At 41.0% G+C, this 16,325-nt stretch overlaps 1 protein-coding gene and 1 non-coding gene across 4 annotated transcripts in view; one reads left to right on the top strand and one right to left on the bottom strand.

Annotated features, from left to right (window-relative positions):
* Tpx2 (TPX2 microtubule nucleation factor) overlaps nt 1-16,325 on the top strand; it is a 50,797-nt gene that overhangs the window by 12,869 nt on the left and 21,603 nt on the right. For 2 of the 3 annotated variants that reach the window (XM_057780903.1, XM_057780901.1), the window contains exons 3-6: nt 8,303-8,472; nt 11,338-11,451; nt 13,061-13,187; nt 15,704-15,832. In XM_057780903.1, the coding sequence (XP_057636886.1) occupies nt 8,367-8,472; nt 11,338-11,451; nt 13,061-13,187; nt 15,704-15,832 (476 nt within the window). In that variant the 5' untranslated portion in view covers nt 8,303-8,366. The remainder of the gene's footprint in view (nt 1-8,302; nt 8,473-11,337; nt 11,452-13,060; nt 13,188-15,703; nt 15,833-16,325) is intronic. The other variant, XM_057780902.1, reaches the window with a different exon arrangement.
* LOC130882148 (U6 spliceosomal RNA) lies at nt 9,245-9,352 on the bottom strand. The gene has a single exon (XR_009057784.1). It is a non-coding gene; the product is annotated as a U6 spliceosomal RNA (small nuclear RNA).

The raw sequence follows: 16,325 nt of genomic DNA, 5'->3' as shown, positions 1-16,325 counted from the left end.
ACTGTTTGTAACTCCAGTTCCAAGTAATCTAACACCCTTATACAGACACATGTAGGAAAACACCAGTGCAAATAAATAAATCATTTTAAAAAATAGACAATTGGGCTGGACAAATGCTCAGTGGTTAAAGTGCTTGTTGGTTTTGTAGAGGACCCAGGTTTGAATTCAACACCCACATGGTACTTCATAGCTCTCTGTAATACCAGTTCCAGGGTATCTGATGCCCTCTTTTGACATCTGCAGGCAACTGGCATGCATGTGGTGCACATATGTGTATGTGCGGGCAAAATATTTATACAAGTGGGGGAAAAAAGGATGAGGTTGGAGATATGGCTCAGCAATTAAGAGCACTGGCTGCTCTTTTAGATGTCTTGAGTTCACTTCTCAGCAACCACATGGCAGCTCACATGTCTATAATGGGATCTGATGCCTTCTTTTGGCATGCAGGCATGCATTCAGGCAGAGCACTCATACTTAAGATGTATAAATAAATAAATCTTAAGAAAACCTATATATGGAAACACTAGAAAGATATGTAATGTTTGAACAAATCAAGGTAGTGGTCAATTTATGGATCACATAAATGGAAAACATTATTTCCAAAAACCAGTTGATTGAAATTATTCTTGGATTATTGTAGGCCCATATTTCTATATGGAGTGGCAGCCAGGCTTTAAAGCCATAGGCACCACCTGAGGATGGCCATGTAGCTTACCAGACAGGCCTTCGCAGCCTAACAATAGGTCAGGATGGTTTTGCTCCTTCTTTGTAATTTGGAGGATGCCTGATAAAAATGCCATTTCAAACCTACAGACAGCTAGCATCCACAGTAGACAGGTGGTTGTGGATGGGACTGAAAGCCATTCTTCTGGTTACCTAGGAGACAGAATGCTCATGTATTTCCCCTAAGTTAAATTTTGGTATAAAGACTGTTTGGAGAATAAACGAGAAAAATTCTTCAGGATGTAAACTCAGGACTTCATGAGGGATCATGGAGAATCTCCCTCCCGATAAAGCCATGTGAGTTGTGCCTTTATTCCCACGCCTCCACGCCGGTCCAGGGAGAGATAATTTATATTGTGGTCTGGTCAAGAGAAATAATTGAGAGTCCAGGCTAGCATCGGACCTGGACAGATTATCAAGAATATTTAGCAAACATTCCTGGAATTCAATCTTTTCTGAAGTGCAAACTTAGAGGAAAGTAAATGTTCCTTACCTAACTAGCCTTTCAACTGGAAAGGTAGACATTATATAATAATAAAACATATTCTCAAAGAGCACAAAGCTTTATAGTGCAGTCTCTCCTACTCTGTGTCTCCTAGGCCCCTGCACAGACTCAGTTACTAACACTCCTTCATGTATGTGGATGTATGAATATGTTGCCTTTTTCCTCTTTTTTTGATTTTTTGAAATCACAGAGGCTCAGACAGGAGGTATTAGGCCAGCCAAAGAGACAACAACAAAAGCATGTGAAAGGTTAGATGTGAATACTTTGCAGGTTTTCAGTTGTTTTTTTTTTTGTTTGTTTGTTATTAAGAGTAGGAAAGGGGCTTGAAAGATGGGTCAACAACAGTTAAGAACATGGCTGCTACCAGAGGGTTTGATGGCTCACATTCACATGGCATCTAAGATCCAGGGGAATCTGCCCTTCTGGCCTTGCATACAGGTGGTACCCAGACATACGAGCAGAGAAAACACCATGCATATACAATAAAAATAAATAAGAATTACAAAATAAATAAAAAAGAATAAATAAAAGAAAAAAGAAAAGGAAAGAGGCTTGAATAAAGGACAAAAAAATAGAAATTGTAGAGTGATCACGGGCTTCTTGGGAGAGCTGCTGAAGTCATAGTTTGCAGAGGGCTAAGTGTAATTGTGGCTTGTTACATTCCCATCTCTTCCTTCCTCAGCTCTGCTTGTCTTCATTATAGTCCTGCCTGGGAAGTGTTCCCAGTGACCTCAATTAGGCATTGAGATCATGGGAATCTTAAGATTTTCCCATGTCTTTCAGCATAGTTGTTCAAAAGAAGAGAAAAATGCCCTCTTTCAACCACAGGATTTTGACTGTTGCCCGAAAAATCCTTCACTAATGGCCTTTAAAAAATTGCCTTTATGCCGGGCCGTGGTGGCGCACGCCTTTAATCCCAGCACTTGGGAGGCAGAGGCAGGCGGATCTCTGTGAGTTCGAGACCAGCCTGGTCTACAAGAGCTAGTTCCAGGACAGGCTCCAAAACCACAGAGAAACCTTGTCTCGAAAAACAAAACAAAAAAAAAAAAAAAAAAATTGCCTTTATTTATATGGTATGAATTTGTTTCTATTTTGTGTATGTGGGTACATAGCAAGTTCCAGGCCAATCTGCTATGTAAGTCCCTGTCTCTACCCCCACCCTTACCAGCAACAACAGAAAAGCTAGGAGTCGTGTTGCATGCCTTTAATCCCAGCACTTTGGAAGCAGAGGCTAACTGATAAATTTTGAGGCCATCACTGTTGTACAGATCAAGTTCCAGGCAAGCTAGGGTTACATAGTGAGACCCTGTCTTAAAAAACAAACAAACAAAAAAAACCCAGCAGCAGCAACAACAACAAAATCAATATTATACAAATGATGAAGCGGAAATGAAGGAGAATGAAAAGTTTAGAATGGCATAATAGAGAGCCTTCTTAAGTCAAAAGACTATGGAAACGTGAAGGGCTGGCTTAGGGCAGATAGAGAGCTGACCCTCCCAGCACTGCTGATTCCTGAGTGACCAGTGAGGGCTGCCAGAGGGTGTGCTGCCGCCAGGAGCTGATTGCTCTTAACGTGGCTGGACAGTCTTTGATCCTTAGCTTCCTTTTCCAGCATGAGGACGGTAAGTGATGCTTTACAAGGTTGTAAATGAACCTTAGAAACACTAAAGATTTAGTAGTTACTACAACCTGGCATCTCTAGTAGCTATTTTTGTTCCTGCAGTTGTTTTTAACCACAGTTTTAAGTGTTGTCATGTGACTTTTGGCAAACCCTTGTTTGTTTTTTAAAGATTTATTTATTGCCAGGCAGTGGTGGCGCACGCCTTTAATCCCAGCACTCAGGAGGCAAAGGCAGGCGGATCTCTGCGAGTTCAAGATTATCCTCAGCTACAAGCAGCTACTGTATCCCTGCAGGCCAGAAGAGGGCAGTGTGAGCCACCATGTGTTGTTGGGAATTGAACTCATGTTCTCTGGAAAAGCAGCCAGTGCTCTTAACCACTGAGCCATCTCTCCAGCCCTACCCTTGTTTGTTTTTATTAATCATTATCTATAAACTACAAAAGTATCATGTTTCTACTCTTAAGTCCTCAAAGAGAATGTTGTTATAAAGAATTAAAGCTGTACCAGGCAGTGGTGGAGCACGCCTTAATCGTAGCACTTGGGAGGGAGAAACAGGCGGATCTCTTGTGAGTTCGAGGCCAGCCTGGTCTACAGAGTGAGTTCCAGGACAGACTCCAAAGTTACACAGAGAAACCCTGTCTCGAAAAACTAAAGGGGTGAGAAAAAGAGTTCAGGTTGTAATGAGTTCATGGGAAGAAACTGTATGGTGTATATAGTGATGTCACTGCAGAAGCCTGGCAGTGGTGACACACAATTTAATCCCAGCACTCAGGAGGCAGAGGCATGTGGATTTCTTTGAGTTTGAGGCCAGCCTGTTCTACATAGTAAGTTCCAGTACAGCCAGGAACTGTTTCCAAAAACAAACAAAATCCTGTCATTCATTCATTCATTCATTCATTCTTTCATTTATTATTTTGGTTTTTCAAAACAGGGTTTCTCTCTATAATAGTCTGAGCTGTCTTGGAACTAGCTCTTGTAGACCAGGCTGGTCTTGAACTCACTGAGATTCACCTGCCTCTGCCTCCTGAGTGCTGGGATTAAAGGTGTGTGCCACCACTACCTGGGCCTATTATTTTTCCCAAGACAGGATTTCACTATGTACCTCTGGCTGTCCTGGAACTCACTATGTAGACCAGACTGACCTCAAACTCACAGAAATATGCCTGCTTCTGCCTCCCAAGTACTGGAATTAAAGGTGTGTGCCACCACGTCTGACTATGTTATTTGTTACAACAATTATTTCTGAGACACTATAAAACCCAGAAATGTTTTTCTCATTACTCAGGTCACTGAGAAGCTAAGGAAATGCTGGCCAAACCACTGAGCAGTAATGAAGGTTGGGTGGCTAAACTCAGAGTATGGGGCAGTGGTGTAGTTTGCAGACCTCCAGTATGCAAGTTGCCAGTGCATAGAGTTGGTGGTGGATGGGGCTGAGGACCTGGCACACTCCCCTCCTCTTCTGAGGAACATTTTCATAGTCTGCATTAATATCCCTTGACTCAGCATCTTTACCTCTTAAGAATTATTTTGGAGAAAAAGTAACAAAAATGTACAGAATATTAGCTATAAAAATGTTCTCCTAGAAGTTTTTTTTGAGACAAGGTTTCTCTATAGCTTTGGTGCCTGTCCTGGAACTGGGATTAAAGGCATATGCCACCACTGCCCAGTTAGAAGTATTTTTAGTGAAAATATTGGGGAAAATTCTAAAAATGGAGTATAATTTTTACACATGATTAAGTGATGGTATATGCTCAAATTTCTTGCCATGGAGTATTGTATAACATATGTGAAGCAGATTCAAGATGTGTTGTGATTGCAGCTATATGACTGTAATGTTTGCTTGCTCACTATGTAGACCAGGCTGACTTTGAACTTGTAAGTCCTCCTGCCTTTGTCTCCTGGGTGATGGGATTCTATGTGTAAGCTACCAGACCTTGCTTCGTGTGTGTGTGTGTGTGTGTGTGTACTTTGAAACAGGGCCTTATGTAGCCTAGACTTGCAGGTGAAGTTTCTCTGTGTCCTGGCAATAGCTCCCAAATCAACATAAAGAGACTTAATATTAGTTATAAGTGCTCGGCCGATAGCTTAGGCTTGTCTCCAGGCAGCTCTTACAACTTAGATTAACCCATTTCTATTCATCTATGGGCTGCCCTGAGGCTCGTTTACCTCATTAGTAAACTTCCCATGTTGCTTCTTATAGCACTACTAATAAAAACCCAGAAACAGATATTGGGGTTCAAGCTGAGAGATCAGAGAAGCAAAACAGCCAACCACTAGAGAGCTCTACGAAATCTTCAGACTGAAAAAGAGCAAATTCCTATTACATCCCACCTTATATTCTTCTCTAGTGCTGGTTCGAAAGGTGTGCACCACCACCGCCCAGCCTCTATGGCTAACTAGTGTATCTGCTGGGACTAAAGGTGTGTGCCACCACTGCCTGGCCTGTAAGGCTGACTAGTGAGGCATGTTTTGCACTCTGATCTTCAGGAAGCTTTATTTGTTAGATCATAAGCAAAATGTCACTATATTTCCCCTTTTTTGTCTAAGAGAAAAAAGAAGGTTATAGGGGTTGGAGAGATGACTCAGTGCTTCTTCCAGAGGACCTAGGTTCAATTCTCAACACCCACATGGTAGCTCACAACTATCTATAACTCGTTTCAGGGGACCTGACACCCATATCAAAACACCAATGTACATAAAATAAAAATAAATTATTTTTAAAAAAGGTTATAACTAATATAAGAAAAACTATATATAATAAGTACAATAACTATATATAATATATACAGGCAATAAGTACATCAACAATGTCTAGTCCATTTGCATTTGATTCAGAGAACATAATTTATTATGCATCTTATCTTGGTGAGTCCAAAGTTTTGTACCTAATTTACTTTCTATCATAACTTCCATTATGATCCCAAACTGTATTTTGATATCTCTCAACCTTCTTCTGTGTCTGTCTTGAGACTCCTCAGACTCTGCCCTTTTCCCCAGCATTTTCTCTCCTCCGAAAATCCTGCTTAGTAAAAATCACTGTTTTACTAACAATGAGAACAACACATTTTCACAGTGTACAGAAGGATTATTTCACAGTACACATTAGCCTTGGCCTCTACCTGCTCCATACTGAGATTACATGTGTGTGCCACTACATCTGGCACTGGTTCAATTTTTCCCCCTCCACAGACAGGGTTTCTCTGTAGCTTTGGATCCTGTCCTGCAACTTGCTCTGCAGGCTGGCCTCAAACTCAGAGATCCACCTGCCTCTGCCTTCTGACTAGTGGATTAAAGACATGTGCCATTGTGCCTGGCAAGCATGAATTTTTAATTAGTTTTTATAGGAGTTTAGAGAAGTTTCTGTTGCTGTTGTTTTGTTTTCCTTAGACCAGGTCTCCCTATATAGCTCTGGCATGGACACTCAGTAAGCAGTGCTGACATTTACAGATGTGCCTTCATGGCCTGTCTCAGAATGCTTTCTAGGACAAACAGTTTAATGGGATTTATAGGCAATGATTTGTCAGTGAGTATGACCTTTAGACCTTTAGATTATTTTTCAGACTACTTTCAACTATTGTGTTACGTAGATAGAGCTAGAGTGGGTTTGCACACAGTGAAATGCAGATGTTTTTTTTTTTTTTTACCCCAAGACAGGGTTTCTCTGTAACTTTGGAGCCTGTCTGGGAACTAACTCTTATAGACCAGGCTGGTCTCGAACTCACAAAGATCCGCCTGCCTCTGCCTCCCGAGTGCTGGGATTTGGGTCTGTATTGTTGACTTGTTCCTTTTACTTATTATGCATGTTGTGGCTTTGATGTGTATTAACTCATTTTCTTCATGCCTAGGGAATTTTGTTTTTCCCCCTCTGTATTAGAGATCAAACTCACTTCTTCATACATACTAAATTTGCTTTCCACTACTGAGCTATACCTCCAGCCCAGGAATAGAATATTTCTATTTCTTAAAATATTTCTAAGGAATGAAAACCAGTACTTGGGAAAACTATGTTTCTCTCTTCTGTACATAAGGTCCTCTGCTAAACACCCTGATATACAAGTTAGATTGGCTTTAGTCTTCAAAACCTGCAGTGTACCAGGAGAAATGTTTACAAAGTCAACTGATACAAAGTTAGATGCTCATTATTCTGGAAGAACTAAAGCTCTGTGGTTTTGGATACTTTGCATAACATTTTCTAGAGATTTAGTTTGACTTGGGTAAAGATTTTTGTCAATAGGTGTAAAAGTTAATGATGTGTTTTAGACATTAGGTTATCAGGCACAGAGTGAAATCGGGAGAAAGGCTTAGAAACAAGAAAATGACACAGAGGGAAAATTAATAATGAGTGCAACATCCAACAATGAATGGCAGATGTAGGCACTCATCAAACTTGGCCTTTCTTTTTTTTTTTAAATGTTTATTTATTATGTATACAATATTCTGTCTGTGTGTATGCCTGCAGGCCAGAAGAGGGCACCAGACCCCATTACAGATGGCTGTGAGCCACCATGTGGTTGCTGGGAATTGAACTCAGGACCTTTGGAAGAGCAGGCAATGCTCTTAACCTCTGAGCCATCTCTCCAGCCCCCTTGGCCTTTCTTTAAAAGGGAAAAAATTGTACATTTATTTATCTTGTGTGTGTGACTGCATGCCACAACAGGTGTATGGAGGACAAATTGCAAGAGTCAGTTTTCTGTTTTGCCACCAAGTGGCTTTTAGTGATCAAACTAGGTCATCAGGCTTGGTGGCATGTACCTTTACCTACTGAGTCATCTCAATAGTTCCAAAATGACTTCTAATTCCAAAAACAAGTAATCTCACAATCTCACAAGCAACTAACTTGTAGGTGGATTTGACAAAGTGAGGTCTATTTTTCAGATGCTTTGTGTGTGTGGGGGTGGTGGGGGGGTGTTTTGAGACAGGGTCTCACTATGTATCCCTGGCTGACCTGGAATGTATTATGTAGACCAGGCTGGTCTTGAACTCAGAGATTCTCCTGCCTCTGCCTCTCAAATCCTGAGATTAAAGACTGTACTGCCATGCCCAGTTCCAGGTGATTTATTCTTTCTTTCTTTCTTTCTTTCTTTCTTTCTTTCTTTCTTTCTTTCTTTCTTTCTTTCTTTCTTTCTTCTTCTCCTCCACCTCCTCCTTCTTTTTCTTCCTTTTCTTCTTTTTTTATAGTTTATTTTTTATTTTATGGGCATTGTTGTTTTGCCTTCCTGTATGTCTGTATGAAGGTATTAGATCTTTGAGTTACAGACAGTTGTGAGCTGCCATGTGGGTGCTGGGAATTAAATCTGGGTCCTCTAGAAGTGCTCTTAACTGCTGAGCCATCTCTCCAGCTCCCCAGATGATTTTCTAAATCAGAAATATAAAACCGATATAAAAAGTAGTTGGTAGAGAACAATAATTAATATCGATGAACAACCAATTTTTTGTAACCATTTCTTTCCTCAGAAGTCATCTGTTGTAGAGTGTCACACTCCTGGGAAAAGCTGATTCTTCTGCGTTAAGTGGGGCAATGTCACAGGTTAAAACTACTTACTCTTTTGATGCCCCCACCAACTTTATCAACTTTTCATCATTGGATGCTGAAGAAGATACTGAAAATATAGACTCTTGGTTTGGTAAGTTTCTGCTTTCTCTGCTTGTTTATTTAAGGGTTAGTGTCTTGTTTTGCACTGAGGACACTTGAAGAGTAGAGGGCTGGGAGAGATGGCTCAGCGTCAGGAGCACTGGCTGTCCTTCCTAAAACCCACTATAGTAGCAGTCTATGTCTCTAGTCCCAGGTGATCTGATCCCCTCTTCAGGTCACCACAGGCTCAGGCATGCACGTGTGTGCAAAAGAACCCATGCACATAAAAATAAATTAATAAAATCAAACAAATTAAAAAGCAAGAGACTCTAAAGAAATAACTAGATTTCCTTCCCCTCCCTCTCTCCCTCCCTCCCTCCCTTCCTTTTCCAGACAGAGTTTCTCTGTGTAGCTCTGGCTCTTTTGGAACTCGCTCTTGTAGACCACATTGGTCTTGAACTCAGAGATTCACCTGCCCCTGCTTCCTGAGTGTTGGGACTAAAGGAATGCACAAATACCACCTGGCTTAGTCTGTACATTCTTTTCCACACCATGACAGCTTCTCACTCATGATTTAGTAAAAAAGTTAATATTTTGATTACATAAGTCTGTTCGTATGTAAAGTTCGGCTTTTTGAGATAAGGTCTCATACCGTAGCCCCGAGTGGCAGTCTTCTTGCTTCTGTCTTGGAAATGCTGGCATTACAGATGTGAAGTAGCATGCCTAGCTTTTCTTTCTTTTTTTAAAAAGATGGAACCATCAGCTTTACTGATAATTTAGGGTTACAATACAGTTCCACAGATATGGGGGAAAAGACAATTCCAAAAAATATGGTATACTTCACGAATTTTCCTGTCATCTTTGGTGGAGGGGCCATGGTAATCTCTTCTGTACTGTTCCAGTTTTAGTGTGTGTGCTGCTGGAGCAAGCACCTGGCCTGCCTGCCCTCTCACTTTTCTTCCTTTCCACTTTCCTGCCTTCCTTTTTCTAGGCACTACTTTACTGCATAGCCCAGCTCACATTGGTCTTGAACTTGCTATATAACCTAGAGTGGCCTGAAACTAAAAGTCCTCCAGCCTTCAGCTCACCAGAGCTAGGATTATAGACATATATTACGATATTCAGTTTATAGGTGCTTTGTTGGGCATAAATGGGGGGTTCAAAAATGATGTCATGAATATATGTGATGATATAAAACCTACCCCATTGTCCTCTGGGCATAGACTGTCCCCAACATGGGTATGTGTGCTTGAGTGCACTTGCCTACAAAGACTAGGTGTTGGATCCTTTAGAACTGGAATTCCAGGCAGTTGTGAATCACCTGATATGGTTTTGAAAATCTTAACTTATGTCCTCTGAAGACATAGGACATACTCCTACCCCTGAGCTCCTACTCCAGACTTCCCAAATTTGTTTGTTTTGTTTTTCAAGACAGATTTTCTCTGTGTAGGCTTGGCTGTCCTGGAACTAGCTCTATAGACCAGGCTGGCCTTGAATTCATAGAGACTGGTTTTCCTCTGCCTCCTAAATGGTGGAATTAAAGTTGTGTGCTACCACTGCCAGACTCCAAAATTGTTTTTAGGCATTATAGTACTAACAACCTAATCCAAACAGATTTGAGTCTGTGATGTTCTGTGACATGGTATAAAAACTAGGCCAAGTTTTTTTGTTTGTTTGTTTTGTTTTTTTAAAGATTTTTGTTTGTATGTCTGTGTATGTCTCATCTGTGTGTGAATGAGTGCAGTACCCATGGAGGCCAGGTGAGGGGGTCCGAGGTCATAGAGCCTAGTTTATTTGTGGATTGCCTGAGATGGATGCTATGAACTGAACTTTCATTTTCCGTAAGAGCAGCAATTGCTCTTAACCATTGAGACATCTTGACAGCCCTCAGCTTGTAGCTGTATTTTGAGAAAACTTTGGGATAATGTGAGTCCAGCTGTTGATGATGCTTCTTCATTTTCTTCTTTCTCTTGTCTCCCTCCACCTTTCTCATTAAGAGACATTAACATCACTGTGTGGCAGGAACACAAATGACTCTATTGCAACTTCATTTACCACTTAAAATGCAGAGTCCAAATGAGATGGTGTCTGGTATTCTCCTGGGGAAGGGATTCAGTGTTAATCTCAGCAGAGGGCTCTGTTGGAAGGAAGAACAGATAGTCTGGCCTGCTGTCCTAGAGCGGTCTTTACCATTCCCAATAGCACTGCAACCCCGAGGTAACACCCAGACTGTCCAAAGATTTCTTTTTACAAGTTTTTCTTTACCCTCCCGATATCCACAGAAAGGGAATATTAGCATAGCATTAAGTTTGAAAGAAAAAAAATAATCCCGTACTTAGAAAATCACCTTAGCTATAGTGTATTTCTTTCTTGTTTTCTTTCATCTTGTCCCATCTTTCGCGTGGTTATAATCAGAATGTCCGTGCACAGTGTAGTTATTCAGGGGCTCCCTGTGCTCCTGTTGCTGGAACAGATTGTTTTTGTGCCAGCTTTAGTCACAGCAGAACCCAAGATAAAACTCCTTGAGAAAACTTTGCTCTGCTCCCCTCTCACACACCCCACGCTCTGTGAATAGAATCTGTTCTTTGTAATTTTACAGTCCCTGGTGGCTACAAGTTTTCTTCAAGGAGAATGTGATGCATTTAAATGGTAGATAGGGCCAGATAATATTGGTGTGGTCCTAATTGTGTATCCTTAGAAAGATAAAGGAGTACAGAATCTGCACTTTCCTTAACTGTGAGATGTTGTTGGATGTTGCAAGTGCTTTGGGGAGAGTTTGCAGTCTGTCCCTGACTGCACATTCCTTTCCTTTAGTTGCTAGAATTGTGTTTGTGCTAAAGGTGCTGGCAATAGACTTTACTCCCTATTTTAATGCTTGATTCTTCTTTGTTTTGCTTCCTTACTGATTATTTCACAGATGAGAAGGCCAGCTTGGAGAACAAATTTCTTGGGAAGAATGGAATTGGTGAGCTTTTTCAGGGAATGAGAAAAGTCAAAGTTCAGCAAGGCCGTGTCACACCTTTGAAGGCAGGTAAGGAGAACCAGCTTAGACAAGAGCCTGGACCACAGCCGGTGGGGACTAGCACTGTGGCTCTGAGGGAGTCAGCAGAGACTGTTGGTTTGTCAGTGAGTGGGTGGAGTCAGTTCATAGTGGATGTGCAGCTAACCAAGTGCTGCTCTTTTTCCTGAGAAGAGGTCTGCGTGTAGCTCAAGCTGGCTTCAGACTTGTGCTCCTCTTGCCTTACCTCTTGCATGCTGACATTGTAGGCACCACCTTACCCGACTGTAGCTTTCTTTTTATATGCCTTTAGGATTCATTTGGGAGATTTTTTTTCCCTAGTGCTGGGTATTAAGTCTAGGACCTTATGCATGGTTGATAAGTGCTAATAATTGAGTGCTACATTTTTAAAAGAATTTTGCATCAAGGTTCATGAATAATGTTAGTGTATAATCTTCCTTTCTTGTGTGTGTTTTCTGGCATTTGTTTGTTTTTCCTTTTCCTTTCTGCTGTGCTGGTGACTGAATGTAGGGCCTTGAGTATAGTGAACAAATGCTTTACTACTGGGCTGCATCCCAGACCTTAGTTTCTAAAATTTTTAAACATGGTTTCATGTAGTTCGGATTGTCTTTAGGTCATTATAGCCAACCTAAAACTTGTTTTTCTTTTCTTTTTTTTTTTTTTTTTTTTTCGAGACAGGGTTTCTCTGTGATTTTGGAGCCTGTCCCGGAACTAGCTCTTGTAGACCAGGCTGGTCTCGAACTCACAGAGATCTGCCTGCCTCTGCCTCCCAAGTGCTGGGATTAAAGGCGTGCGCCACCACTGCCCGGCTTAAAACTTGTTTTTAACTGATAAACATAATTGTATGTTTATAGGGTACAGTGTGATAATTTGACGCATGTATATGTTGTATAATAGCTTTTGTAAGCAGGCCTTCTGCATAACTTTACCTAAGTTAAAGCTTTCATGCTTTGGAATGATATTTTTGTATGGCATACATATGCTTTTAATTTAGAATTCTGTATCATCACAAACATGCTTATGCACACATACTCACATATATACACATGTATTTGTTTTTCTTGAGACTTAAGTATTGATTGTGGGGTATTAATTAAAATATTAAAATTAAAAATTAATATTTATTGTTTGAATTCATGCAGACATGCTTTTCTTTTAAAAATTAGGTTTTTTTTTTTATGTCTGAGTGTTTTGCCTACACGTATATATTTGCAACACTCAAATGCCTGGTGCCCATGGAGGTCAGAAGAGGGTGTCAGAACCCCTGGAACTGGAGTTACAGGTGGTTGTGAACCACCATGTAGGTACAGGGACTCAACTCAGGTTCCCAAAGAACAACAAATGTGCCTAACCATTGAGCCATCTCTCCAGCCCCATATGATTTGTTTGTTTGTTTGTTTGTTTCTCGAGACAGGGTTTCTCTGTAGCTTTGGAGCCTGTCCTGGAACTAGCTCTTGTAGACCAGGCTGGCCTCCAACTCATGGAGACCCGCCTGCCTCTGCCTCCCGAGTGCTGGGATTAAAGGCGTGTGCCACCACCACCTGGCCCTTGTAATATATTTATAAGTGGGTATTTTAGGACACTTCTGCAGTAGTCTAACTAGGTTTTTGGTCTCTCATAGTTGACAACACTTACTATAACGAGGCAGAAAAGGAAAATCTTCAAAACCATTCCGTTCCATCAAATGTGTGTTCTTCCGTGACTGCAGAGGGGACTGTATCAGGAAAAACTCCTGTCCGGCCTCAGAGGTAAGAGTGGGCACAAAAGTTGTGGGTCTTACTGGAACTGCTCAAGCAGTAAAGTAACTCTGCGGATCAATGGCCTGTGTCAGTGCTGTTAGACTGCTGTGTTCGTTCAGTGCTTGTGGATTGGAACTTGTAGGTTTCATTTGTAGGTAAGAGCTTATGTACATACTTAGCTGCTTGCTCAAGACATGTTCCTTTCAAAGCCAGGATTCAAACTCGTCAGTTTGATTTTAAAAGCTTCGTATGAATAAAATGATTGTTTTTCTTTCTTTTTTCTTTTTCGTTTTTTTGAGACAGTCCTAGCTGCCATGGAACTCATTCTGTAGACCAGACTAACCTTGAACTCACAGAGATCCACCTGTCTCTGCCTCTGGAGTGCTGGGATTAAAGGTGTGCACCACCACCTCCTGGCAGGTTATGTTTTCTGATGTCAATTACCTTCCTCTCTCTTTTTAAAAGATTTCATTTATTTTATTTTATGTTTCTGGTTGTTTTGCTTGCATTTATTTATGTGTGTCATGTTCATTCCTGGCACCTGGTCAGAAGGGTGCCAGATCTTCTAGAACTGGAGTTATACACAGTGGTGAGCCCTCATAAGGGTACTGGGAAATGACCCCGTATCCTCTGGAAGAGCAGCCACTTCTTGTAACCACTGAGTCTGTCTTTTCAGCCCTCAAATACCTTTATTTGTTTCTGAATATTACAGAAGCTTTCTCATGATCAGGTTTATATATATTGTCCTTTATTTTTATTCTATTATTGTCTTTTATTATTCATTCTTAATATTTTGTCACATTAGAATTTGAACCAGTCTCATTTGTGCTAAGCATATTGCGAGTTATATGCCCAGCTTTTATTTATAATTTTATAATTATGGAGCTGGAGAGATGGCTCAGTGGTTAAGAGTACTGGCTGCTCTTCCACAGGACATGGGTTCAGTTCCCAGCATCCACACGGCAGGTGACAACTGTCTGTAACTCTAGTTCAGGGGATTCAGCACCCTCATACAGATGTGCATACAGGCAAAACACCAATGCACAGCAAATAAATAAATCTTTAAAAACATTTTTAAAAATTTAAAATTACACACACACATATGTTGTGTGTGTATGCCATTATGCATATGGGCAGTAGCTCGAGTCACTTCTCTCCTTCAACGGTGTGGTTCCTGGAACAGGAACTTGGGATCAGGCTTGGACACAAGCTTTTCTGTTCACTGAATCATCTGACTGCCCCCCTCCTCCCCATTCCTGCCGCTCATGTGGAACTTTTAAAGTAAACAATCACAAACAGTTATGTTTTGTAGATGGCACTTAGTGGACTCTTGCTTTTTAAAAAACACACACACACACACACACACACACACACACACACACACAAAATCCCAGCCTGGAGGTGATGGCACTCGCCTTTAATCCCAGCACTTGGAAGCCAGAGACTGGTGAATCTCTGAGTTTGAGGCTAGCCTGGTCAGCATAGTGAGTTCCAGGATAGACAGGGCTACACAGAGAAACCCTGTCTCAAAAACAAAACAAAACAAAAAACAAAAACCCCCAAAAAAGAAAAAAAGCAACCAAACAAAAAACTGGTCTCGGGGGCCAGGCGGTGGTGGCGTATGCCTTTAATCTCAGCACTTGGGAGGAAGAGACAGGTGGATGGATATCTGTGAGTTTGAGGCCAGCCTGGTCTACAAGAGCTAGTTCTAGGACAGGCACCAAAGCTACACAGAGAAACTCTGTCTCGAAAAAACAAAACAAAAAAACCAAAAACCCCCTCAAAAAACCTGGTCTCATTAATTTTTATTTTATTTGAAATGTTGTCAGCTTGTATTTATATTACTATATTATAATTATTAATCTGGTTAGATCTATCACTGCTTTGTTTTCTGGTCACTGACTTTTGTTGTTGATGTTGTTATCCTATTTCCCTATCTCCCCTGGGAAGTGAACCCAGATCTTTGCTTCGTGTCCTTCCAACCAAGTCTTCTACCACTCAACTATCCCAGCCTCATTCAAATATAGTTAGTATTTCAACTCTGTTTTAAAATTTGAGACAGGCTTTCATTGTAAAGCTAAGATTGTTCTGGAACTCAATTTGTAGTCTAGGCTAATCTCAAATGCTCCCCTCCTCACCTCTTCAACCCTGGGATTAAAGGCATCTACCTCCACACCCAGGGCTCTGATTCTAGGTTTATCTTTTAGAGACAAGGTCTTGCCAGTCTGCTATATTAGCTTTCCTGAGTGCTGAGATTACAACAGCATGACCCTATTTAGTCTGTTTTGCTGGTGTTTTTAAATGTCAATTTTATTGAGGACTAATTTATAAACCACCAGCAAATTTGAATACCAGAATTTTCTGGTTGGAAACAGCAAATTTTCACTAACATTAGGTTACTAGAGAATGGATAATAAATGTTTTATTGGCCTTGTAGTATGACAAACTTCTACTGTCTGAAGAACGTTTGTATATCTGTAGTAAATATATTCATCATAAGATAAATTGTGTTATTTCCACCATAGGAGATCCCTTAGACTCTCTGCTCAGAAGGATTTGGAGCACAAAGACAAAAAACATGCCCCTGTTGAAATGAAAGCCAAGAGATGCACCACTCCTGCCCGTGACCTACCACCTCCCAAAAGAATGAAAATGTAAGTCGCCAAGGCTTTACCGTTGGCCTTGCAGACCTCTGTCCTGTGCGGTAGGTAGGTAGGTCTCTCCCCTGAGCAGAGAGTGCTGAGTTATTAAAGTTATTAAAGTTACCCATGGGTCCATCTACAATTGCTGGCTGTAGATTGGGAAACTCCTAAGCTGTTTCTTGTGTCCCCTCTGGAGATGCTCAAATCTTAGTTTAGAGGTTTGCCCCAGTGCTCTTCTGTGGCAAAGACTGACCAGAATATATGATGTTCGTGCTTATTATTATTATTTATTTATTTGGGAATGTGTTTCACCACAAGGAATATTCTAAAGTGACTAAATTTTTGCTTCACAGACGTCTCTGTAAAAGAAGGCTTTGGTTGACTTTTAGCTCTGACATCCCAGCTTTTTGATTCTGCTTGAGCTGTTGCCAGAGAGCAGCTGCTGTGTCTGTGGACAGTACAACCATGTTCAAGAGTGTAGATTGTAAAGGGAGCAGCTGTCACT

The sequence above is a fragment of the Chionomys nivalis genome, chromosome 9 (assembly GCF_950005125.1).
Source record: "Chionomys nivalis chromosome 9, mChiNiv1.1, whole genome shotgun sequence".
Taxonomy (NCBI): domain Eukaryota; kingdom Metazoa; phylum Chordata; class Mammalia; order Rodentia; family Cricetidae; genus Chionomys; species Chionomys nivalis.
Note: the sequence above shows the minus strand (reverse complement) of the source record. Positions and strands in the feature narration are given on the sequence as shown.